The following is a 26,639-nucleotide window of genomic DNA, read 5'->3' as shown; positions in this document are numbered from 1 at the left end:
CCACCGACTACCTCGAGTTCTACGACGGCCGGGACCAGGAGCAGGAGAACCTCATAGGCGAGTGCAGTGCATTTGGTGCAACCCGCTGCTGCTTGCGCTGCAGATGCAATGCTTCTGGGTGGTGGTGGTAGTGGAGAACTTTATTGTTATTATGAATAAAAGTAATAAAGCTGGTCGAACGTGGAGTCCCTGTTCCAGGGGCCCAGCCTCCAGGGCCACCTGGACGGCTAGCCCCACCAGCTTACGCTAGGAGGCCAGATCTTCGTGGGCCGGTGCCTTCGCCCACCGCTCATGGAGTACATCGTGGGAGGGGGGTGCAAAGGGTAACTTAAGCCTTACGGAGCATGGATAGGGAAGAGAGAGAGAGAGAGAAGTTGTTGCCAGGAAGAAAGAAAAGGAAAGTGCACAGGCCTGCTCACTGGCCCAAGCCGAGCCACAATCGCTACCACGTGCAGATAGTAGGAGAGTTGAAAGATGGGATAGAAAGACAGGATAGTAAAGACGCGCTAAAGACAAGGCCGATCCCGGAGGTAGTGCAATACCGGGCCAACCGGCGGCGGAAGTGAAGCATCCTTCAAACTCTCCGCACGTTTCCAAAAATAAGTCCAATTGGACCCGTAACAGATACTCTACGGGGTCCGGAACAACGTTTTTGGATGGTATGGTGTCTAGCTGTGCCTCCTAAATGACCGCATGCACTGCACAACGGAGATGTCTTACAGGCCTGCTTTTTCTGCACGAGCGTTTTTAGCTTGAGCAGCCAAGTGCAGAGATGACAATTTCTCCATTAACAGCACAGCGTTTTTAAGTATAACCGCGCCCATCGACGGAAACGAGGATGCTCTGTATGAGACGTCTGTCACTAGTCGGCACATACAGATCATTAACGTTAGCAGTAATTGCTTATGACGTCTGTGACGTCTATCTCAGCATTACATGGACGTTTCATTGGCCACCATCTGCTGTTGGGCTGTAAGTTCCGTTGAGACGGATTACCAAGCAGTCATATCCCGTTTTGTGGCCTTGCTTCATAAGCGACTCACAGGTTGTGTTTACATGGAGCACACGCGACGTGTCGTTGTAAATTATAATGTTGCCGGAATTCGTTAATTTTTCACAAGATCTGCACGGCTAAAGGTCATATGGCGCTAACGTTGACTGTTTCCATGTGAAAACAAAACAGAAAAGAGGGCGTAACGTGTCATATAATATTAAGGGCGCGCTTCGTTCTTGGCGTCCTCTTTTTCCCTGCTCCAGTTCATTATTCATATCTTCCGAGAGATAGTCTTCGAAAAGTAAAAAAACCTCATAGAAAAAAAATCGTTTTTTGTTCGTATGCTTTTCTTATATTTCGGTCTTTCGTGTTTGTGTCTGATGTCAGTGATGGATTTCTCGCGGTAGAATGAGAAAAAAATATTTCACTAATCCCGGTCGTCGCGTTCTTCCTGGCGCCGTAGCTATAGCATCGCCCCCGAGCTTTCCAGAGCAGCGAAAGAAATTAATTCGGTCTCTCTGCCGTTTTCTTCGGCTCTTGTGCCGCAGAGCGCATTGGCAAGCCCTGTCTGACTTTCCAGGAGACTCCCATGGTAGCCGTTACAACATGCTGGACGGATACTTTTTTTTTCCCCCGAGGCCTATTTGCAAGTCGGAAAAGATTAATCCGCCGTGTTGTTTATTCATTTCGATACTCTCTGCTATTTTTATTTGCTCTATGTCAATTTTAAGAGGACTTCTAACCTTCACCGCAGTGCCGACAGCGTAAAGGCGAAACGGCTGCGGAATGTGGTTTAGTACGTATCCAGGCTTCCATTTCTGCCAGCAGGAGCCCAACTAACTAGAACCCGTTAAATATAATGGATAGCGTTGTTTTTGTGTTACGCAGTATAGTAATGTGGTACTTACGGATTTCTCTGCAGCCTCCACCATGCATATTATTTGCGGTCGCTATATGCCTAACCACACGCGAATATCCGGTGTCACTTCATCGTGCCGCATGTTCATCTATTTGCGTGCCAGTATATATTAAATAAAGCGTTAGAAATATTCACAATAGACAATATCGCCTTACAAGCGTTAAATTTTTTTATTCCATTATTACCGATGGGATTTGAACAATCGCTTTATAAGCAGCAGCTCTAAGACCAGTGAGATTGCACTTCCCTAACACTGTCCCCACTGTGGAAACGTGTTGTGCGCAGACGCAACAGTTCATTTTTAGAGTTTGCTATTTTCTTTCTTTTTTCCATATGCTGCTAGCAATCTCGTGCACGCTGAACAACTTTTATCCCTCCTACATACCAACAGAGGGCTACTAAGCTGTAGAAGCTGTGAGATGTTTTGCTGGAAGCCACGGAAAAAAATTATAAAAGACAGAAGTAAAGACTAAGAAAGGAGGTAACGGCTAAAGGTCAAAAATAAATAGCAGTGCTATATTTAGAAACAAAAATTCAATGGCGATTACACAATTGGTAATGCAGAAAATCAGCGCAAACTGACATGCGATAAATATTACGGACAGAAAGATTCAGTCCGTGTGGGGCGCCACTTCTCCCCTGCCCCTCCTTCCGATCACTCTCTGCCGCACGGCTGTCACTACTGCTACTACGACGACAACAAACATGCCTTGCCCCGGAACGTTCGCATTAACAGCTAGCGCTGTAAAAAAACTAAAGTCCAGAATTCCCAGGCCTGTCGGCATATTCTTAAAAACAACTTTGCGAAAATGCCCAAGCCCCCGCCGCGGTGGCTCAGTGGTTAGGGCGCTCGACTACTGTTCCGAAGTTCCCGGGTTCGAACCCGACCGCGGCGGCTGCGTTTTTATGGAGGAAAAACGCTAAGGCGCCCGTGTGCTGTGCGATGTCAGTGCACGTTAATGATCCCCAGGTGGTCGAAATTATTCCGGAGCCCTCCACTACGGCACCTCTTCCTTCCTTTCTGCTTTCACTCCCTCCTTTATCCCTTCCCTTACGGCGCGGTTCAGGTGTCCAACGATATATGAGACAGATACTGCGCCATTTCCTTTCCCCCAAAACCAATTATTATTATTATTATTATTATTATTATTATTATTATTATTAAAATGCCCAAAATGTACTTAACGTTGCTTGCTCAGAGACCGAGAGTTGTTAGAACAGCTAGTAGCATGCCTCGTTCTTCGAACAACATTGCCTTTAGTGTCACCTCTGTGACCCTCAACTGAAGGGATGCACTACACGACGCTGAGTACGTTGGTATGAATGCTACCAGGACTTGCAATTGCCGCGGTCGTTAGTATTTTCGAATCTTTTTCATCGTGCAGTTCTAATTTTAAAAAATTCATTTACTATTTGCTGCGGCTTACAGACTGTCACAGAATTGCGTTGGTTCTTCGTCGCTGAGGCGATTGCAGATCCTCTTTTGCGTTCGTAGCCGGCATAGGCCGCGTGCGCGTTCGCTCATTGCGGCCCCTGCCTGTGCTGCCCCGCAGGCCGCTACTGCAACAACTCGATGCCTCCACGCAACGTGGTCTCCAGCTGGAACACGCTCTCCATCGTGTTCTCCACCGACGGCAAGGGCACGGGGCGTGGGTTCGCCCTTTCCTACAAGTCGCTCAGCTTCCAGCTGCCGCCGGACCTGAACCAGCTGGACTTCGACAGTGAGTACGGCCTCGCAACTGTCCAGGACAGGGGCGGCAAACTGGTTTGATTGCCAAAATTGTTCGTCAGTTAGCGGATAACATAACCAAACGTCGTATGTTATGTAAGACTTCAGTCTAACTGCTAGCCATTCCTCTGATACACCATTTCTTGTGCGGTGCTTTCTTTTGCATAGCAGTTTGACAATTTATACAGATACATGGAAGCGTGAACACCTGCACTGATCCTTATACTAATAGTTCATTTACCTGATTTTATCGGCGTCAAAGAACTGTAAAAAGCACTCCGCGATCAAAGTGGCAAAGTCGCGAAAGCCTCCCAGGATTTTCAGTCACCGCCCATTTCTCTGTCAGCCCGTGTACCAATCTCATCAGGAAACGGGTGAACGTGGCAGTATTTAATAACGACACACTACGCCCGTGGTAACAGCGGTGCCGATTACCCCAAACAAACGTCATGTGCAGATATCGCCGCAGAAAGAAACAGATGTTAATCCGACGTTTCACGGCTCAGCGCCGTAGATATAATCTCTGAATCAGCCCCGCAAACAAGCGAGCGCGTTTTTTCTTTCGGCGCAGACCCTCAGGAGTGCCCCCAGCAGTGGAAGTTCTACCAGGACCACTGCTACAACATGTACGAGGCGCCGGACCCGCTGCAGTGGTACGAGGCCGAGGCCAAGTGTGCCGAGTGGGGCAAGGGCCGCTCGGGCCACCTGGTCAGCATCCTGGACGAGCGGGAGATGGCCATCATCCACTACTTCCTCACCGACATCTGGAAGGCGCACCGAAAGTCGCTCTACATCGGTGCGTCCACGGGCGCGCCCTCTACAAGAGCTATTTAAACAGGCGCATCCTGCATAATTTTTATCTACTCCTCTCTTGCATCTGTACGCCTACGATCGTCACCTCCCCCACCCTCCCGTCCCCTTCTACCCTTGGCCGTCTAGTGGGGATGCGGGATGAGTGACCGCATGCTCTGCTTTTAAGCAGTATGTTTTACCGTGATGATCTGGATCTGAGCTAGTTTGTTCATATTGCACTTAAAACAGCAGCTAACGAGGGACCGCACACAGCAAGAAGACACGACACGAGTCTGCCGCTCTCACCTTGTACCGCTATCGGAATGTTCTCAAATTTTGACTGAACCTTTTTTTAAGACGCACGCATGCGAATAATTCTTAATGGACCCAACATTCATCAGGCCCTCAGTGACGCAAAGTGGTTCTCTGGTGACGAAATTGAAGGCAAACCTTAGAATATCAGGCAATAGTGTCTCTAACAAGCTTCGTTTTTGCCTTTTAGAGTGGTATCTTTCTCTGAAGCCCTCTTGCGTTTTGCTGTTTTCTTCCCTCTCTGCAGGTCTAACCGACGCCGCGGGCGAAGGTTTCTACCGCTGGAGCGACGGTAACCCCATGAGTTATTCAGACTGGTATGTTAGGTACGGCCATTTTGCATGTACACACAGTGCATGCCACACGTCTCTCTCTCCATCTCTCCTCTCGTGCACTCGCACGACCGGCTCCCGCCGCCGAACCGCGGTGAGAAGACGTCTGCTCTTTTTTGCATACCTTGGCTTCCGCCACTCGAAATATTCTTCGATGTGGCTTAAGAAACAAATTTCCCGTTTGCTCACTTCTTTGCACGCGCTCGCACAAAAAGAAATGTGTTTAGTTCTGTTTTCACGTCAGTTAAGTATGTGTCAACTAGCCAAGCTTCTTACCGGAGTACATCAGGGCGTTTCGCGATGGTTAAGAGCGCCTTCGAACACAGCAACCAATGACAGTGTTTCCGTCGCGTCCACGGTTGCGCCACCGCGTTAAGAGCAGTGACCGTATACTGTAATTACTAAATCTTCTTCTTTCACGAAAACTGGTGCTTATGCTCAGCTTATGTGAGGTGTGCGGGAACGAAATCAGGAAGTGTTTTTCTTTCTATGCGAAGCATAATAGGGACACTATTTAGCTCAACCATAGCCCAGCCTGGCGCGGCCGCGACCACCAAGGCTAACTCCTGCTCCTCCCGCTAGGGGCGCTGCAGCCGAGCACGTGGTCTGACGTCATGACAGCTGAGGAGAGACGGGGCTCAACTCGCGCGGTTGCCGCGCGGCCGCGACCACCAAGGCTAACTCCCGCTCCTCCCGCTAGGGGCGCTGCAGCCGAGCACGTGGTCTGACGTCACGCCAGCTGAGGAGAGACGGGGCTCAACTCGCGCGTTCGCCGCGCGGCCGCGACCACCAAGGCTAACTCCCGCTCCTCCAGGAGATTGCTAAACAACGAAGAGACTACTAGCCTGACTTACGGGCAGGCGATACCGAATCCCTTTCACAAATCTATTATGCTTCGCATCCTAGGCTTAACCTTAGCTAAGCCAGGCGATTTTTTTGTAGCGAAAGCTATATTACGGTAGTATTTCGAGCCTTCAGCGGCTGCGCTGCCACGTGGTTGGTCACGTGGTGCGGAGAAACTGCCGGCGGCGCGGCGCCGTGGCTGATCACTTGGTTGGTCATGTGACCAGCCACGTGGTGCAGAGCAGCTGCTGCTGCTGGCGGCGCGGCGCGCCGGCGAAACCGAGTTGCAACAGCTATGCGCATGCGTCGTGTCAAGTGGGACGAAGATGAAGAAAGAACGCCCAGCGAAACGGAGCGGCGAAAGACTAACTTTGCAGTTCAACTGAGCAAGTTCCACTCGGCCAGCTGTAGCTATCGCGTCACTCCAGGTTTAACCAGAGCTAAACTACTTCCAATTTTTTTTTTCCGGCTGCTTATTCACGAGGTTCGCTGCTTCAAGTCCCGATGAATACGCTGCTTTAAATGCCTTAACATGGAAAAACTAACCAAAATTCACTTGGGATCAAGCAACTCGATATTTACTTGGGGATCAAACCAAGCTCTTCTTTCGTTTAGTCGCAGTGAACTTAATTTGGTCTATCATTCGGTTTGCTCCTTTTCTAGAACGCACTTCGGCTCTTCCCCAATAAACATCTATCGGCTATGACCAATTGTCCGGTGTTTGCAAAGTCCATTTGCACTCAATCAGATTGCACTACTGCTTATTCTACTTTTTTGTGGAACATTATAAACCACTGTCAAGGCAAACGTATTGAATTTAATACCAAGGGGCCATTAATTAAGTATTATTATTATTATTCTGCTCAAAAGTAAAATTCCCCGCGTGATGGTTATAAGGCTTGTGGCATCCTACAGACGTTAAGAGCAAACTTTATTCATCAGTCTAAGTCTGCAGCTATAGCCCACAATGAATACTAAGTTATCAGGGTGGAACCAGCGGAACACAGACGCAGGACAAGAAAAGGAAGTACACACACCACACCGCTGGACTTGCAACTGATTTATTTCGAAGAAAACCACCACATTTAAAGGATTCCCTGCGCAAGCGCACACTCTTGAAGCGTTTCTAATCAGGAAAAACAAGGAAAAGTGTGTCAGCGATCCCTCGGTTTTTATCACGGATAAAGAATATAACTTTCTTTTATCTTAAAACAGTTGTTCCCTTCATCCAGAGTGTGCGCTTGCACAGGGAATCCTTTAAATGTGGTGGTTTTCTTCGAAATAAATCAGTTGCAAGTCCAGTGGTGTGGTGTGTGTACCTCCTTTTCTTGTCCTGCGTCTGTGTTCCGCTGGTTCCACCCTGACAACATTATGAACCAACTAGCCCAGCAATTTACGCTCCTGAAATACTAAGTTACCTTGCAACGCACAGTCCGTATTTTAATGCCACGGCGTTAGAAGTCACATTCGCTACAAAAGCCGGCGTCCGTCCGTCCGTGCCGCGAAAAAGTAGGCGTCTTACCTGCCAGCCACGGGAGGAGGTGGCAGCCTTCTTACTGGGTTGTGGGCAACTTTACCACCATAGCAGGTGGCGCTAAAATTCATTCAGATAAATTGAGTGCAAATGCCACCTTCCTACCGTGGCACTGCGCATCAGCTCAAAGATAGAGAGATAGGCATCCTCTCGAAAAACTATCTGTGCAAACATGAGCCTTACGGGAGCTCAGGAAGAGCAACCTGGGTGCCACAAGCCCCACGTGAAGCTGCGTTTGATACAGCCACCTGCCGTGCCAGTGTCGCTTCGCTTAACCTCTGCACCACTGCGCCAGTAATGGTATGAGGGCTCCGCGATATGTATGAATCTATGAAAGGGAAGGAGTATACTTACGTGGGAGGAATATCTAATGCTGTCGCATTATACTCTTAAGTGTAGGTAAAGCGTCATCCAAGTTTTTTTTTTTATACGAATCTAGCCAATTAATCGGATGGGTGTGGACAGGTGCAACTGCGCGCGATAAGTCTACGGCTCGTTCTTACTAGAAGACCGCAAAACACACGTAAAACAGTGGCAGCACTTCTGCGAAACAACGCAACAGTTTCCCGAAGCCTGGTAAGGAGAAGACTGCGACCAGCATACATTACAGTCGCAGTAATGAAAAAAAAATTGGCATAGACACTTAAGACTGCTTACGTGCGTGAATGCGAAAGCAATGTGCTGTGTCATGCTACATCGCAGAATGACTATAGGTCATGACTGTGACTATGAGGCATGACTGCGCATACTTTGTACAAACTCTATGACCTTACATTAAGTTACTTCTTAAGTGCTGAGTCATGCTGATTTGCAGAATGATTATGAGTCATGGCTATGACTGCACAGGACGACTACGCATACCTTGTGCAAGCGCTATACGTCTTACATTACGTTACTTATAAGCTGCTGAGTTATAATACATTGCAGAATGACTATGAGTCATGACTATGACTACGAGTAATGACTCTCATAGCTCAATGTACGTTAGGTGTCATCATTGACAACTATACATGCTCGCTTACATGTGTTGTGACATCTTACATCGGCGTACCGCATCGTCCGAATTTCGTGCCACGGACAGCGGCTAACGGCTTTTGCGCTAAGGGGACATATAATGATCTCGCATTAAAACAGAGCCCAACACTCAAGTAAAACTCAGCTCTTCTGTTGCAGCAATTCCGTTCTAGCGAATCCTCGACGCACTTTCGAGTCGTCAAGAGTCAGCGCGGAATCGTCACCTCGGGATGATTATTCCGGGCTGACCGCGCGCGACGCATCGTGGGGCACTAAAGCCGCTTTCGCGCGTCGTCTCGCAGGGCGTACGCGGGCCACGGCCTGTCGTCGCAGCCCGACTGGGTGGCGTACGAGGACTGCACCATGCTCCGCGTGGACAGCGGCCACTCGACCGCCCACTGGCACGACATCCCTTGCTCGCTGGGCAAGCACTCGCTGGGCCCGCTAGGCCGCGCGGCCGCCGCCGCCGAAGCTGGGGGCTCCACGGCGCTGGGCGGGTGGCGCGCGCTCGACGAGCTGCCCATCACGACCATCAGCGCCTACATCTGCAAGATGAGCAGCCACAAGGCCGGTGCGCTCCGTCTTCTCCCCGCCTCCTTTTCACGTACCCCCGATCTCTGCATGGTCCGACACGCGCCCAAAAAATACCCCCAGAAGGAACAGCAAAAGGAGCTGCAATTGCGTTCAAGTGATCAGCATCACAGCCCTGTGGGTTCGAAAAAAATTGCACTTTTTCGACAATTTTTATTGTTGATGAAAAATCTGTCCCCTTTCGGAGTTTAGTTTTCAGACCAGCGCAGGCTTTTTTCACCAGCTAAGGTTTCAAGACTCTACAGCTTTCTAATGCAAGCAAGTGGGTTCTGCAACGTGCCAGTCGCTTATTCACTTTTCATCTTTAAGTACGCGCTTAGTTCGTCTAGTTTTCTTTTTTTTTCCGGCGGTAAGCTTCAACCCGTGTATTTAGAGCTGGTTGAGCGGTCTGTATTGAGAGGTCCGGTTCGAGAACTCGAGTTCCGGTGTACTAGCTTCGTACCACTGAAGCTGCTTGTGTCACGCGCGAATTTGGTTGCCAAGGGTGGGCCGACTGGGTAGCTTATTCGAGTTCGACATCACAACCGGACAGGCTACGATAGAAGCAAACCAACAAAAGTCGGGCCTTTAAAGGAATGACTCTGTGTGTTCAGCCTTTGTGGCATGTCGGAGGATGTTTAGTCCTTCAGGGCGGCTTTCTCACAAGCCGGCGTGCTCACTCCGAATGTTGCCGAGGGTTATTTTTACACGACTGAGCGGTTAGTCCGACGACGCGAGTCTCATGCGTAATGTACACCGTGCGAGTTGTCTTTGCAGACAACGCCCCCGGTCCCCCTCCGCTGTACCGGCACATGAAGATGTACGTGAGCGAGGTGCATGTGGCGCCGGAGAAGTACTTCGTGTGCCGCAACAAGGAGGTCATCTCGGTCGTCAATGTCTGCGACGGGGTCCACGACTGCCGCGACAAGTCCGACGAGAGCGACTGCGGTACGGCTTCGGTGCACGTCTTGTCTTGTCTCAAATCAGAGATGCAGTTCGCCATTCTCGGAACTTTTTGTAAGCTTTGAAGGAATACGTTAGCGTAAGGTTACCTGAAATCATGCATATGTAAGCCACACATTCTGTCGTCCCCTAGACGCTCTGCGGTAATCCTCCCGGTGTTCACGTATGTTTCGCTGCCAGTTATGAAAAGCATTGTGAAATAGATGGTAAGAGCTATATGAATTCACATTATGCGTGTAAGAAAAGCGGCTTTGCGACATTTGAGAGTAAAATTCTTTCATATAACTTGGAACATTTCATCTGAATTTTTGGAAGGGCAAACGAGCTTTGTCGCTTCATTTTTAATATTTCCTTCTTCCGATGCTCAAATAGGAGTGACATGCCCGGACGGCAGTTTTCGCTGTGCAAGCGGAAAGTGCGTTTCCATAGGCGCTTTCTGCGACTTCAAAGACGACTGTGGTGACTCTTCGGACGAAAGCCAGTGCGGTGAGATGTCATGTTGTTTGGCAGAAACTTTTACAGTTCTTTTTTAACTTTTTGTTTAGTTCGGATCAAACAATACACATAACCTGCTTGCTTATCTATTTTCCCTCAAATTTGCCTGTTTGTCTTCATGTCACTATTACACAATCATCTTCAGTATCTGTCGATTCGACCAGTGACATACGGTAATCTTCTCACATTTCGTAACAAATGTCTAAGAACTGAGAAAAAGCACAGTATATGAATCTGAAAAATAAACAGCGTTTAGAATATGTTTTCTTTCCCAAGATGTCGCTGGAACCAACGCTAGAACTTAATGTGATGCGCATGATGCACTGCATAGCCAAACGTTGTATAAATGTTATACTAAGGTGAAACTAAGCTCTCCACGCAGACGTGAGGACTATCCCAACAGCTACGAACCTGCTGACTAATTTCGATGCTCTAACCTGTAAATATCGAAATTGCGATTCTTATCCCGGGGACTGAAATCGAACCGCTCTTCGTTTTGGTCTGTCCCGCAGACTACATCGAGTGCAACAGAACTGAATTCCGGTGCAAGAACGGCCAGTGCATCTCTATGGCTCACAGATGCGACCTGCTGTCGGACTGCCACGACAATTCAGACGAGCAGGACTGTCTCGGTGAGTGCGCCGACGCCTTATTATGCGCCGCGCTTTAAAGAGGTGCTGATGCTGACAGTCGAGCATGGACCTCATCCCATAATCTCAAGCTTCGGGTTTAGAAAATAAAGAACAACTTTGTTTTTCTTCATGTTCATTATTTCTTGTGTGTTTCTTCTTTCGCTACCGCATCGTCAGTACTAAAGTGCTGGCTGTATGGCGCCGCAAGCATTTTCAGCGATTTACTGCGAACATTTGTAGGAGCGGTTGGCAGTTACATTTTATGCGACTATATTTGCAGTCACGGTTACTATCAATGCATTTACGAGCCGTTGCGCTCATTTGCTCTTACCAACCACGAAAAAAGTTCTGAATCCTAGAGACGAGCTACTCGGCAAGACATGCGCACTCCGCATAACTGCCATTATTTACATTCTATTTATCTCCTAACTAGAGCATTTCTCAAATACCCGATTACCCACTGACAGCACTGTCTTTATAGCCCACTGGTGGTACAACAACAGATATAGGTAACAACTTGATTAAGTTCCTAGAGCGCTACAGCGCCCTGTCTTTACTGTAGTCATTAGGCAACGCAGGTGCAGCGAAATGCATTTTGAGAGCAAAGTAATGGGCGTTATGAACGAAGTAATGAACGTCATTATCACGCCATCCTAAACACAAAACTGTATTATTCTCCTGTGAAGGGTGCTTTATCATGTGCACATGTAAGTTACGGAGAGGCCCGCTTTCCGTTCGAAATTGGAATACAATCTTTGTACGTAAAGTTTCTAGACTGATTTATTTTCCTCTCTAGAAATGATTAATAATAATTGGTTTGGGGGGGGGAGGAAATGGCGCAGTATCTGTCTCATATATCGTTGGACACCTGAAACGCGCCGCAAGGGATGGGATAAAGGAGGGAGTGAAAAAAGAAAGGAAGAAGAGGTGCCGTAGTGGACCGGAATAATTTCGACCACCTGGGGATCTTTAACGTGCACTAACATCGCACAGCACACGGGCGCCTTAGCGTTTTGCCTCCATAAAAACGCAGCTCTACAGTCCAGTTGGTAGAGCGGTGGACTGTAGAGAAATGATTCCCCAAAACAAATTTTGGTGCGTTTGTGTAGCGCCATCTTTTCGGGCTAACCGGAGCTATTTATGTTATTTGCTGTGGCGGCCACTAGATGCCACTACGTGTAGAAAAATACGTTGTCACTAGTCGTCTGCGCATTCTACTGTGAGTGAATGTGGAGAGATGGACGTCCACCTCGAACAGCGCGTAAACATAAAATCCTGTGTGAAGCATGGCAAGAGAGCCACACAGACGTATGAGCTCCTTCGTTGCGCTTACAGCAACGAGACATTATCGCGGGCGCGAGTTTTCGAGTGGCACAAGAGGTTCGTTTCGGGGAGAACGTCGGTGGAAGACGACACAAGGCAGAGGCGCCCTTCAGCCTCACGGAAAGAAAACAACATGACTCGGATCAGGTAAATCGTACAGCAAGACCGCACCATTACAGTCCGCATGATATCAGATGCTCTAGACGCTAGTAAGACAACATGTCACAGAATTTTGCGTGAGAACTTGCGGAATGCCAGGAATGCCAGACTTGTGCCGCACTCCCTCGCAAAGGACCAGAAGGGCACGTGGGCATCAGTGAGCACTGATTTGCTCTCCGAGGCAAAGAAGAATGCTGCATTCGTCTACAGCATCAATGCTGAAGACGAAACATGGTGTTTTCAATACGATCCTCAAACAAAGAGGCAGAGCGCCGAATGGCGGTCCACAAGCTCTCCGGCGTCGAGAAAGGTGCGGCGACAGAAGACAGAAGGGCGATGCTGATTGTTTTTTTCGATGCCAGAGGTATGATACACCACGAGTTCGTCCCACAAGGGCAGACGGTGAATCAGAAGTTTTATATCCACGTGCTCTAACACATGCGTGATACACTGCGACGCCGTCGCCCTGACTTATGGGCATCTGTACAATGGCCTTCTCCACGGTAACGCAAGGCCGCACACTGCTCTCAGCGTGACAAAATTTCTCTCCAAGCACAGCATTACTGGGCTTCCCCATCCACCATACTCGCCTGACCTCTCCCCATGCGATTTTTTCCTGTTTTCTCGTGTGAAGAGAGCTCAAAAGGTCGCTGGATGGAGAGCGTGGAGGCCATTCAAGACGCCACGACAAAGGAGCTGACAGCCCTGCCAAAAGAAGCGTTTTCCAAGTGTTTCCAAGACCTCAAGAAGCGTAGGAAGCTGTGTATAGACTGCAAGGGAGGCTATTTCGAAGGGATGCTGCACAAATAATTTCAATGTTAAACTCATTTTTTTTTTAATGGACTCAGTCTCGGAACTTTACGGACAAAGGTTGTATATAGGATGCGACGAAAGGCAAAGTCGGCGTGCCTATCACAGCGCTTTACTGCGGAGGAAGTTACAATACAGCTAGATCTCGAAGAAAGGCCACCTAGCTTTAAGAAAGGCCCTGCATGATTGCTGAGGTTGGAAGGAAAGACTGATTCCACTACTGAACAAATGAAAGTTTTATGGCTGTTATGTACTATATTTATCACTCTTTCATCTTGAATTGAGTTTTACAAATGGGTAGCGCTTTTTTTATTTACAGTCTATAAGCGCCGCTTTTGATAACACTGTATGCGCATTAAATGAAGCAAATGCTGGCGCCAGTACTAGAAGGCGCTCCTGGAAGTGCATTTGAGTACGCTTGCGCTCGTGCAATAGTAGTCGATCTAATTTTTCTATATGGTCATCTTCCTATAAATTGAAGTTACTTCAAATGAGATTCAGCAGTGTCGGGACTTTTTATATTAGCGGCAGTTTTGGGAGCTCTCCTTTGGAGCCCTGTTTCTTTAAACTGAGATTCCTCAGCATTACCAAGTCTTGTGGTAGGTTATACCACATATAGATCTTAATAGAAGCATTTATTTGATGTCATCGAAATAAGTTCGCATGTACTCTCAGTCTAACGATAGTCGGGTGTCTCTCGGCATATTTTTCGCAAGCTTTTCTTTAAGATATGCTGTATTATTTTGCTGGCGAAATTGGATTTAAAAGTTCCTTGGCCGCTATTCGTCATGCTCTTTTAAGCGCTCATATTAATGTGCACAAATTTTATCAGAATACTTTTCTGAGTTCACTGGTACCAAGCTACCGCGCTTGCGTACACGAAGAAAAAATAGCATCTGCGTGACATTTTTTTTCCGTCGATCGTAGTTATTGCCCGATCGATGGTACTATACAACTGTTTAGCAAACAAACTGCGGATTAACGCACTATACAGCAGATACATTGATTAAAATGATCTGTGGCCACTATGGAATAAATATAATTTGAAATTTAACCCCGGTTTAGGGCATTTGTTACTTGTTTTTTTTTTATTCAGTGGATATTTTGCCCTTGCGCTTAATATCGTAGCCGGTATGCAGAAAGATTGCGTGGGAACTTCAACTCATCAGGCTTGTATATAAACCCATGGTTCTGTTTTTTTTTTTCACTGACTCTTTCTCTTTCTCTTTTTTTTCTCCCGCTTCCAGGACAGTGCAACGTTAATGTGACATTCCAGTGCTACGACGGCACTTGCATTCCCAAGAACGCCGTCTGCGATGGCCACCGAGACTGCCCGGGAAAGTACCACGAGGACGAGCAGGACGGATGCCGTGGGTGCATTCCGTTTGTTTTTGCATGTTTCGTAGCTTGCGTGTTTCCTTGCTTATTCCTCGCCGCCTCGCTTCTTTCCTGGTGGCCTGTTTATACTTGTTTTGCTGTTTTTTGTGCGCACGTGTGCGTATAAGAGAGATTAACGAAGATTAGCACAAAATATTTCATGCGCGTGTAGTGACCAAACAAACTCTTTTATGCGGCAGTAGTGAATAAACGATGCTCCGCCTATTTGTTCACTTTCTTTTCAGACTTGGTGAAAGAAGAAGACCGACAGGGCCTTGAGGAAGAGAAGAAGAAATGCGACAACAAACGTACGTTGTTGTGTCGTTGTACAATAACTGAACGTTATTATGCAATGGCTAGCTGTTACTTTCACGCTGAATACCCATGAAAGCTAATAAACTAAGTTTGCTTCCTGCTAGAGGTAACATGGCTAATGATAATGTGCGCTGTTAATCACGTTAGTCAATCGGGCTTATTAAAGTGAAGCGCTTTTAGGTGCAGTGTCTAGAACCCAAGCCACGCGCTACACGGCAGTCACCGTTCTCTTGTTCTTCGCCGAACTGAGAGAACTCTGAATGCTGAATAAAGAATCCTTAACACTGGTACACTTAAAGCAATGTAAAAGACAAAACCTTGTAATAAAAGCTGCAGTGTATTGTTGAGCGTTGTTTCCAAATGTAATAAATCGCTGCTGCCTGAGTTTCTGGGCGCTGAGGGCAATGCAAACGGCGACTCGGAGTTCCCCCTCTTCTACTCCCTCTTGATTTCCTTTGTCCGCAGCGCGCAAGACGTGCGAGGACCTGTTCGTCCAGGACGGCATCCGACACAGCGGCCACTACCTGATCGACGCGGACGGCGCCGAGGGCCCCATCTTGCCGTTCCGCGTGCATTGCATCATGGGCAGCACGGTGGAGGACGTGCGCACGCTGGTGCACCACGACTCCGAGCAGAGGATCTACGTCCGCTCGGGCGTCGAGGGTGCCTACGCGCGCCCCATCACCTACGACGTGGGCTGGCTGCAGATGCGCGCCCTGATCGGCGTCTCGCAGCGCTGCAGGCAGTACGTCAAGTGGGAGTGCAGCGGCGTGGGCGCGGGCTTCGGCTACTCGGACGCCGAGCGGGGGCCCCTCTCCTGGTGGGAGAGCGTGGACGGCGAGCCGCAGTTCTACTGGGGCGGCGCCTCCGAGAACCTCACGTGCGCCTGCTACCCGGACTGCTTCGGGCCCGACCAGCGCTGCAACTGCGACTCCGTCAGCGAGTTCCACTGGCTCGAGGACCACGGGTACATCTCCGACAAGGAGAAGCTGCCCATCCGCAAGGCACGTATTCGCTCGTACTTGAGTTGTGTCGTGTTCTCGACCGGACGCGTTGTGCGCAAAAAGGTGATAGCGCACGTATTAGCAACCGCTTTCACCTCACATGACATGGCGACAGTGTCTGCTGCAGCGAGATGGTAAACGTGGATCACACCTTGACTTGGTCCCTTGTCTAGCTTCCTCAACAATTCCATTAACCCAGATGAAATCGCCGGCTTCGTTAATTACTAGAATTTTGATTTCAAGAAAACGGCACCATTTTCTGAAAGCGGCTCTGAAACACTTTTTTATTTAAGAATTGAAAAATCGGTTGAGTGCGGATAAGCACAACTAGTGGAACAGCGTACAGAAAAAAAAATCATTTAATGCGATTTGTGTCGACGAAATCACAAGAACCGCCAAATATTCGTACCCATAGTGCCTCCGAGGCCTCTCCTTCTCCTATTGTCACTCATGCTCTGATGAAGGCTATGCACCTCTGGCGGCATTGCGATGCGCGCTGTGCTCCACCTATTCAAAGCGGTTTAAAGTAGCTTTTTTTAGTCCGAAAGCACTACTTCACAAGGTCATACCTGATCACCGGTTATGTGAAGGTTGACCTTCACGGGGACCTTGGACAAACCATATAAATAAATAAAATAAATATTGCCGCGTCTGAGATTCGAATCTGCGACGGCGCGAACAGATCAGCTTCGCTGGCCACTGCACGAGAGAAATAAGCTATCACCGCAGCATATCACGCCTCGTGTTAAACTGCAACAGACTCTCGCGCTGTGCATTGCACATCGTCTTCTTCATCAACTAATGCTGCTTTGAGCAATGTGATGGCAGTGACAGACAGAAGTGCGCTGCCTGCGTTGGCGCGGACAACGTTGCTGCAGAAACACGTCACTAGAGCAGTACGCGTTGGCTTTGACAAAATTTCTACGGAAACGTGGCACTGGAGCATAGGCCGCCTGCGTACATTGGGTAAATTGGCATAGAAGGTGAAAAAGCTGAAAACGCGCATAATGGCTTTTTGGGTCAATAGACACCTCAGTCAGCGCGTTGCGGAGGTGTCCACCTGCAAAAAGCTGTGCTTTCGCACAATATTTCATACTTTGCAATGTCAAACCGCCGGCCGTTTTTTTTTTTTTCTAGCACGCGTAAAATAATTACTGCGGCTCAGGCGTGGGGCTCGCCGCGTTCGCTTTTACTGCTTTCTTGATCACTGTGCCTTCGTTGGCACCTGTCATCCGCAACACTGACGGAAACCAGCTAATGGCTGTCACCTACCCGCTACGGCGAGCTGAGAGCATAAATTGAGTTATTTGAGTGCGGATAAAGGCGGGCTACGCGAGGGAAGTGACAGTGCTTAGTGACTCTTCTGTGCGTAGAGCATCTATATTTCCTTTAGATAATCAGTGGAGAGTGGTCAGTTGTTTGGACGAACCCAGTTACCTTGTTGATTTATTGTAAAGCGTATATAAAGAAATATAAGCGGCTGCCGCATACGATCCAGAAAATGCCATGAAAACATGTGACGCGTGGGTAAAACTTCTCGGTCGTCTGCGGCATAATAATTAATAATAATTGGTTTTTGGGGAAAGGAAATGGCGCAGTATCTGTCTCATATATCTTTGGACATCTGAACCGCGCCGTAAGGGAAGGGATAAAGGAGGGAGTGATAGAAGAAAGGAAGAATAGGTGCCGTAGTGGAGGGCTCCGGCATAATTTCGACCACCTGGGGATCTTTAACGTGCACTGACATCGCACAGCACACGGGCGCCTTAGCGTTTTTCCTCCATAAAAACGCAGCCGCCGCGGTCGGGTTCGAACCCGGGAACTCCGGATCAGTAGTCGAGCGCCCTAACCACTGAGCCACCGCGGCGGGGCGCCGATTTTATTTTTAAGTCCCATCAGAAGTCTCTTAGCCTGATGCGCTGCTGTTCTATTGAAAAATCATTTAGAAAGGCAAATATGCCGCCCTGTGTTTCTGACAGAATATTTATGATTGCTGTTCTTTTTAACAAAAAGCCGCCGCGGTGGCTTAGTGGTTATGGCGCTCGGCTGCTGGCCCGAAAGACGCGGGTTCGATCCCGGCCGCGGCGGTCGAATTTCGATGGAGGCGAAATTCTGGAGGCCTGTGTACTGTGCGATGTTAGTGCACGTTAAAGAACCCCAGGTGGTTGAAATTTCCGGAGCCCTTCACTACGCCGTCTCTCATAGCCTGAGTCGCTTTGGGACGTTAAAACCCCATAAACCAAACTAATCTTTTTAACAAAATTGTATCTGAATGGGGAAGCGATTCCAAAAAGAAAATGTCTTTTTGTTTTTGCTCCTCCTTGTATTTGCACAGGACACTAGGGGATAATTTGGTAAAACTTCTAACGCTGAGCATTACGCTTACTTATGGGTTCAGGATATAGCCTTTGACCATAGGCACAAAGATGAAGAACCGATTACGTTAGAATTATAAGAATGTTGTGTGCAGAATACAAACCAAAGATGGTACATGAGATGAACCCTAATATTGAAAATTTGAAGGCCGCACTAATTGCTTCTTTGTCTTGTTATTTTTAGCAATAGTGGACGTTGTTAATATTACTCAATACCAACCCGTTTCAAATTCGTACACTCGCTAACTCTGTTTGTAACCGTTTCACGTAAATATATGCATGACATTCTCTGCAGCTGCGCTTCGGCAACACTTACAAGACTGGTCAGGCTGGCTACCACACCATCGGCCCCCTGGAATGCTTCAAGCAAGGCATGCGTATTTTCTTGATTGTAACACGTCACAAGAATTATATTAGGACAAAAGATAATGGTATGCATGCTGCGTGTAATTGTATCTGCCTCGATTAAGAATATATGTATGCAGCTAGCATGATAGTGACGGCCTCTTTGATAAATCACTCGAGCCTGCTCTTGCACTCAAGCGGCGTTTATGACGCGCGATCTCTCGCAGTCTCATCGGTGGAGGAATGCGATTCCTCGCAGAACTACTTGCGCTGCAGGACAGGCCACTTCGTCAACATCAGCACCAAGTGCCTCTACGGCTTCGACCAGTTCGGCTTCCAGGCTGGCTGCCGGGACGTGTCCCACCTGCGAGGATGCGGTTGGCGGAACTGTGTTTCTCTTTCTGGCATACGCAGTTGGCCGCGCAACCAAACACTAGTTGCATTTGTGCTTCCTTGGAAGATTGTAAAGGACATGGAAAGAGCCCATCATTCCGCAAGTGGCTCACCACCTGTAGAAGTCTCGCGGAAGTTTATTCTTTGTGATAATTTTTGTAATATGTACTTTCTTTCCTTTCTCATCTCTCCTTGAGAGATAACCGAATGGCATTGGTAACTGCTGCGCTGCTACATCGTATGCCATGTTTTCTGATCTCTCACCATGCAGGTGCAGTCATGAAGAAAAGTTTGCGAGATGCATATTCCCGGCGAAAAAAAAAATCTGCATAACCTCGACGTCCAGTCAGCTGGCATTTGTTCCAGCAGATAGAGTACGCATGTCATTGACCTGCTTCGGCTGACCTGGAAGAATTTTTTTTTTTTTACCGCGAATTCACATCCCGTAAACTTTTGTCCATGTACTGCAAGCAGAGCGAAAGAGAACACTGCTTAAGAACCGAGTTTCTTTTTACCTTTTCGCTGAACTTAAAAAAAAGAATCATGTAGACCATTCGGTTAGAGCAAAACTACTAAAAACGAAGCAGTTAAGTACATGTGCTTCGCCCTCATGCTTCTGGAGTGCTCGATGGCTGCATGCCGATAAGGTGTTCCCCTTCATGTTGCTTGCACTGGTTATACTTGCGGCACAGTAGGGCAGTTTTCTCTTCTGGAATCGGGTCGGGTTCACGCTGTCTTTTTTTCGCCCGTGCGTTGCAGAGAACGTGGTCTGCCCGGAGGACTACGTCAAGTGCACGAATTCGTACTGCATTCCGTCACATTTCCTGTGCGATGGAAAGTGGGACTGCATTGGCGGCGAAGACGAGATCGAGTGCAGTGAGTACACGACGCGAACGCAGACGTTCACTGGCACAGCTCGTTCATTTGTATAGCGTAAAGAATATGCGGTCATGTACTATACATTTCTTAAAAACCCTAACGACACAACATACATACTGCATTTTTTAATTGCAATCAGTGTGTATCGCTAGCATCAAGTTTAAGAACCCTACAGGTTGTAATTATTTCAGCTTCCCAAAACTGCCGGAGTTAATTGCAAGGAGCAGCCTACGCAGTCTTGACGGTGCATCTAAGAGTAGGTGGGGCCCAAGACTGGCAGGAGAAGCTTGAAGCTACCTGTCATTTATAGCAAAAAAAAAAAATAATAACCATTGTGTATTGGCAGCGGCTACGTAAACCTGATAAGCGTTCCCCGCGGTTGGTTGCCTGGACGTAAGCTGGCAACCGCGTCTGCAGTGCTTTCCGGGAATCTCGTTCTCAATGGCCCTCCGCTTCTCAATGCTTTCAATTTTCTATGCAAGCCGTACAAGGTAAAGCTTCGTTGAGACTTTTTCGCGTACTTCTCGGTCGTTTCGTTTCCTTCAGTGTCCTCGTCACCGAAGTCTTCTTTTTTCCCCTCTGTTGCAGACAAGTACACGTGCCCTGGGCGCTACAAGTGCCGCAACCAGAGTTCATGTGTGGCCCTACACCAGCTCTGCGATGGCACCCGCCAGTGCAAGCACGGCGACGACGAGCACCTGTGCGGTACGCACCTCACAACTGCCGCTGCCAGCTTCAGCGCTCGCGCACCACGCGCATGGTTGCTGTTCATTCAGCGTGCTCTTTAACGAAAGCGCCACACCCGGAGAAAACGTCCTGTCACCCCGTGTGCGCAAAACCGCTCAGAACCGGTTCCTCGAATGGCTAGTTTCGTCACCCCGTGTGCGCAAAACCGCTCAGAACCGGTTCCTCGAATGGCTAGTTTCTTCACCCCGTGTGCGCAAAACCGCTCAGAACCGGTTCCTCGAATGGCTAGTTTCGTCACCCCGTGTGCGCAAAACCGCTCAGAACCGGTTCCTCGAATGGCTAGTTTCTTCACCCCGTGTGCGCAAAACCGCTCAGAACCGGTTCCTCGAATGGCTAGTTTCGTCACCCCGTGTGCGCAAAACCGCTCAGAACCGGTTCCTCGAATGGCTAGTTTCTTCACCCCGTGTGCGCAAAACCGCTCAGAACCGGTTCCTCGAATGGCTAGTTTCGTCACCCCGTGTGCGCAAAACCGCTCAGAACCGGTTCCTCGAATTGCTAGTTACGTCACCCCGTGTGCGCAAAACCGCTCAGAACCGGCTCCTCGAATGGCTAGTTTCTTCCTTCCACCGGCAGTAGAACGGGCTGTCTCCAGTGTTACGCTACTCGTTACGCTAAAAAAATAACAACGCGTTAGCGCCCTTCGTTAGCTACAAAAAAGGTAACGCATTACCGCTACCGAAAAACAAATACCGCACGTTACTTTGTAGTTACTCCATGGCCATATAGTTTAATCAGTGCGTCTTCGCTGCAAGAACTCGCGATAACAATTTCATAGGGCTCATATTTCACATAAAACTACTAGCCCAAACAACAATATTACCCGAAATCCCGATTTAATGAGAATACTTTGCACAAATGTGCAGAAGCTTAGCAATGTTATAGTGGCCTAAAGTTGCCTGTAGAGTTACATGTGATGGCTGCTAACTCTGTGGCACATGGTGAAGCCATTTATGAATGTGACGTTAAACACAAAATAACGCTTCATCATCTATTCTAACTGCACAAAGAAAGCATCGCTGAACTCTCAACAAATTTACAGTAATTCTGAAAAATGCGATGTTCCAAAATGCTCGGCATGCTTCCATTCTGAAGAGAGTTGTGTGTGTGAGGGGTTCGGGAATGGGAGGTAGGTGAAGGCAAGTGTGTGAATGCGTGTTCGTGCACGTGTTTCGTGCTTTTTGGGTATTCTGTCTTTTTCCTTTAGTTGGGTGCGTCATCAAGGGCAGGTGTTTTCTGGCATGCATATGAGGCACAACAAGGGTCATCGAGAACGCCTGTACATTTTGTTTATTTGCAACATCTCTTCACGTGCTCTGTGCTTTTTTTTCTTAAAAAAAGGGGCGGAGCGGGGGACAACTGGAATAAAAAGTAACTAGTGACGTGAAACCTCACGTTACCGAAAAATATTAACGTAAGTGCGTTACCAGTTACAGTTCCGAAACGATAACGAGTACGTTACTAAGTTACAGAAAAAAGTAACGCGTTACCGGTAACGCCGTTACTTGTAACGCGTTACCGCCAACACTATGTCTCCATAGCTTCCTGCAGACCCAGCAGGTGCCGCAGGCTTCATCAGTCGTACGACTATCCGCAGCATAGATCTGTGCGTCGCTCTAAGGATCGCTGTGTGCATACCATAGTCGGGCAATTAACCACTGTTTCCTTTCTTATAACGCTGTGCAGTGCAAAGTTCCTTGTTTCAGGAGCAATAAATGAAATACTCAGGGCACTTAAATCTACTTACGTGCTTTGAATGCGAAAGCACTGTTTCATCGTGAGCTCTGTTGCGATGTTCATTAAAGATTCCTTCCTTTCTGATGGCACATCAGCATAAAGTCATGAGGAAACGCATACACTAGGTTCACCTTTATTCGTCTAGAAGTAACGCAGTTTTGTGGCCTATGGGTTACGTGCTCGCCTCGCAGTGTAAAGGTTCTTGGTTCACTTCCCGGCGCCTTCAGAAGAAATTTTATTTTTATTCTTTGCTGTAGACGTCACTATCTTATGGCGTACTGCTGACGTCATGCGAAAGCATGGTGGCGTCACTGAGGAATTTCGTGTCATGGACAGCGACGGACGTCGGCTTTTGTGCTAATGGGAGATATAATGCTTTCGCATTAAAAAAGCAAGGCAAGCAGAATTGTATCCTTTTTTTCTTGTCCTGCGCGAAAGAAAGAGGTACAAGAACAAGCAAAATGAAAACAGGCTTCATATCAAAGCAATTTTAACATAATAGTGAAGATATGCCTTAGCGTTGCCTATTTTTTCACAGACTTGAAATGTCCGTCAGCATGCGAGTGCAGAGGCCATTTTGTCAAATGCATCGAGAAGAACTTGATCGCGCTACCAGATGACCTGTCGCACCTCGTGAGAAAGCTGTAAGTTGCGTTCTCCACACTGAATGCTGCTTTGAGGCTCCTAAGACCGAGATAAATAAGGCAGGTTTTTCTTTTTTCAGAAATTTCAGTTTCAATCGTCTGGATATCCTGAAGTCCAATTTCTCGCCTTTCAAGAGACTAGGGGAGCTGTAAGTAAGAACAGATTAATGTTATCGTGTTTGTCGCAAATAAGAAAGATCAGGTTACAATCCACTGAATACATGCATACCATGGCGCATACACAGGATACTGCAGTACAACGGGCTCACAGTTCTACCGTCCAACAAGTTCATCGAGTTGAAAAACCTGTACCTCCTGTAAGTTCCGGCTGTCTCCACTTTTCTAGTTCACCTTGCCACATCCGGCGTTAAGGTTATAGCAGTTCATTTTCTTTGGTATTCCAGGGACTTGAGGAACAACAGAATTGTCCAGATAGAAACGGCCGCTTTTGCTGGCCTGAAGAACGTGAGATTTCTGTGAGTTCTGAAGGTGATACCTGTCACTAATCCCGCACTATAGGTTACAAGGTTTCATGCCTATATCTTCGCTCTGAGTTTTTTCTACCTTTGTCTTGTTTGTTACCTCATTTTTTTCGATCACGTTTTTTTTCTCAAAAATAAGAAGCATTTTCAAAAGTCACCTTTCTTCACACATTTCGGTCTTCCGTTCGACAATCAACGTTTTATGCGCAGGCACTTGGAGAACAACCCAATTCTGTCAGAGGTTAAAGCCGGAGCTTTCGTTGGCTTGAACAAACTGACATTCTTGTAAGTACCCCAACTTCCGTGAAAGATATGAGCTCCTTCTGTAAATCGCGAAGTGGGATGACATTGTGACTCTTGCAACGCTCATTTTACTACCCAGGCTGACAGTCCTGTCTCTTCTTCGTTTTCATGTATTTAAGCGCATTTTACGATCTCAGGACGTACGCATGCTTTGAACAGCATGTCGTCAAAGAGCAGCGCACATCGCCTCAGTCTTTAAGCCCAAAAGTTATGGGCATAAAATTATACGTGCCCGCAACAGCAGTAGGTATTGTTTGAGCACGAATTAAGAAAAAAAAAGGTATTTCTGCGCCCTGCACTCGCTATATTGGCTCCGCGGAGCGAGAAACACAAGGGCAGGATCCAAAGAACGGCATGAACTGGCGCCTATACATGTCATTCTCTGTATCTTGTCCTTGTGTGTTTCGCGCCGCGCAGCCAGTATAATAGTAGACAAACTAGCCCGAACCAGCCTTCTCTACTTGTTGCCCTGCAACAAGAACCGAACAACATGTAAGCTTTACGCGCTTGCCAAGGCCTCGTAATATCGGGCGCCCTTCACCGTACAAGCGTTTGCGCGAATATAACCTTTATGAGGCTCAGATTATTACCGGTCCTGCATGCAACGTCACTTTTGTTTCACAAAATAGCTACAGACTAGTTTGGCCTTGACGACAGAAAGGGAAGGGAAGTAGACAGAAGACTAAGTGGCCCAGTAATTGCACGAGTAAATCGCGACTTGCTACCAGTGATCAAATGCTCCCGTTTTTTTTTTTGCGCCCGAGCACGAATCAACGGGGTTCGCCGTTCGCCAAATGTGACGCATCTCGTGGTGCTTTTAATGCGGTTTGACGTGTACGCGTTGGCTGCTGCCAGCGGCGCATCTCAAAATTGTCTGAACAGGCAAAATAAAAAAGTTACATCTGATGTAAACAAATTGCGCTAATATTTTATTTAATCAAATCAGCTTATCGAGCACATGCGTAGTGAGGGTAAGCATACACATTGTTATGCAGGATAGGGTCTCACTGGGATTTCACAATATTAACTACAAAAATAAAATACAATTGCAGCAACAGGGTATCTCTATAGTTGGTCGTAATAATATTACTGCAGCAATCTAAAAGGAAGCAAACAAAATTGCAAAATACTTTTAGTCGTAACATACATACGAACTTTCGAAATATTTCCATTTTGCAAGGAAGGCAATGAAAAAAAAAACTTCGGGGCCTTCTTGACTGCATCTTAAAGAGGAAAATGTGATGGCTTTTAGGTTGCCTACTATAGTGCCTACAATGAGTGTCTAATGCTTTTTTGTGATTTTCCCGCCAAAACTCGGATTGGATGCGTGCCTGCCGATGAGGCTTTTAATGCTGTCGCATGAAAAAAAAAAGCTAAAATGATAACTGCTAATGTTGTGTCTTAATGTTCCCGTGACGATGGTACCAACGTTAATTTTTCGTTCTTTTTACTATCTACGTCGAACCAGAAACCTAAGCGGCATGGCTCTTTCGGGGCTCAAGAAAAACACCTTCGTCGGTCTCGACCAAGTGACGACGCTGTGAGTTTGCGGTGGATTTGTTTGCTTGCTAGTCTGGCCGTTGTCTCTTTTTTGTGGGTTTAATGCGCGACGAGAACGCAGCTGCACTTTACGCCGCTGTTGCTAAGCGCTCCGTGAACTCAGAGTGCTTTGACTTTCAGGAATCTACGGAACAACAAGCTGCAGTACGTGGAAGACGGGGCGTTTCAGGGACTGAAAAGCGTGACCAGCCTGTAAGTCTCGAGAGCGTGTCGGGGCCTCGAAACCGCCATCAGCGCGCTGTCTTCAATCTTTGCAGCGACATACAAGGCAACGACATCCAGCATTTCTCTCACGAGATGTTTCATGGTCTGCTCTCTCTGGAGTCTCTGTGAGTGAAAGTTGCCCTTTATTTCCCTTTTGCCAAGTTTCAAAGGATAGCGCGAAAATAGGGATCTTATAAAGCTCGCAGAATATTCAGTTTGAGCGGGTGGAACGGGTTACCTCCACTTCGCAAGACGAAATGTCTTCGATAAACTGGCGAGACGCAGGCGGCAAGACAAACTAGACAGTTTGAACATAGCGGCCCCGGAGATCTGCATTCTCGGTAGAAACACTTCACCCGCCGCGGTGGCTCAGTGGTTAGGACGCTCGGCTACTGATCCGGAGTTCCCGGGTTCGAACCCGACCGCGGCGGCTGCGTTTTTATGGAGGCAAAACGCTAAGGCGCCCGTGTGCTGTGCGATGTCAGTGCACGTTAAGGATCCCCAGGTGGTCGAAATTATTCCGGAGCCATCCACTACGGCACCTCTCTCTTCCTTTCTTCTTTCACTCCCTCTCTTATCCCTTCCCTTACGGCGCGGTTCAGGTGTCCAACGATATATGAGACAGATACTGCGCCATTTCCTTTTCCCCAAAACCAATTAAAAAACACTTCAAGCCAAATGTCTTGCCTTTCAGCCGTGTATTTGAGTACTTATGACGCATATCAAGCTCGACATCCCCCCCCCCCCCCTCCTCGTAAGATGAACACATTCGTCCTCCCATTTCAGGGCATAGGACCCTTAAGTACCCCGCTCTGCAGCTCAAACGTAAATCTCGCGGTCCGAAGATTTTGGCTGA

At 47.8% G+C, this 26,639-nt stretch overlaps 1 protein-coding gene and 1 pseudogene across 1 annotated transcript in view; one reads left to right on the top strand and one right to left on the bottom strand.

The window, feature by feature from the left end:
• Nucleotides 1-26,639, top strand: part of LOC144136429 (uncharacterized) — a 123,249-nt gene that overhangs the window by 78,163 nt on the left and 18,447 nt on the right. Inside the window, exons 23-41 of the mRNA XM_077668732.1 lie at nucleotides 8,772-9,040; nucleotides 9,817-9,987; nucleotides 10,375-10,488; nucleotides 11,010-11,129; nucleotides 14,669-14,791; nucleotides 15,044-15,106; nucleotides 15,579-16,117; nucleotides 18,788-18,863; nucleotides 19,065-19,214; nucleotides 19,990-20,106; nucleotides 20,698-20,814; nucleotides 23,129-23,234; nucleotides 23,315-23,383; nucleotides 23,480-23,551; nucleotides 23,639-23,710; nucleotides 23,927-24,001; nucleotides 25,488-25,559; nucleotides 25,700-25,771; nucleotides 25,837-25,908. Coding sequence (XP_077524858.1) covers nucleotides 8,772-9,040; nucleotides 9,817-9,987; nucleotides 10,375-10,488; nucleotides 11,010-11,129; nucleotides 14,669-14,791; nucleotides 15,044-15,106; nucleotides 15,579-16,117; nucleotides 18,788-18,863; nucleotides 19,065-19,214; nucleotides 19,990-20,106; nucleotides 20,698-20,814; nucleotides 23,129-23,234; nucleotides 23,315-23,383; nucleotides 23,480-23,551; nucleotides 23,639-23,710; nucleotides 23,927-24,001; nucleotides 25,488-25,559; nucleotides 25,700-25,771; nucleotides 25,837-25,908 — 2,469 coding nt within the window. The remainder of the gene's footprint in view (nucleotides 1-8,771; nucleotides 9,041-9,816; nucleotides 9,988-10,374; nucleotides 10,489-11,009; nucleotides 11,130-14,668; nucleotides 14,792-15,043; nucleotides 15,107-15,578; nucleotides 16,118-18,787; nucleotides 18,864-19,064; nucleotides 19,215-19,989; nucleotides 20,107-20,697; nucleotides 20,815-23,128; nucleotides 23,235-23,314; nucleotides 23,384-23,479; nucleotides 23,552-23,638; nucleotides 23,711-23,926; nucleotides 24,002-25,487; nucleotides 25,560-25,699; nucleotides 25,772-25,836; nucleotides 25,909-26,639) is intronic.
• Nucleotides 509-663, bottom strand: LOC144095768 (U2 spliceosomal RNA; annotated as a pseudogene).

This window comes from Amblyomma americanum, chromosome 6 (genome assembly GCF_052857255.1).
Source record: "Amblyomma americanum isolate KBUSLIRL-KWMA chromosome 6, ASM5285725v1, whole genome shotgun sequence".
In the NCBI taxonomy this organism is placed as follows: domain Eukaryota; kingdom Metazoa; phylum Arthropoda; class Arachnida; order Ixodida; family Ixodidae; genus Amblyomma; species Amblyomma americanum.
Note: the sequence above shows the minus strand (reverse complement) of the source record. Positions and strands in the feature narration are given on the sequence as shown.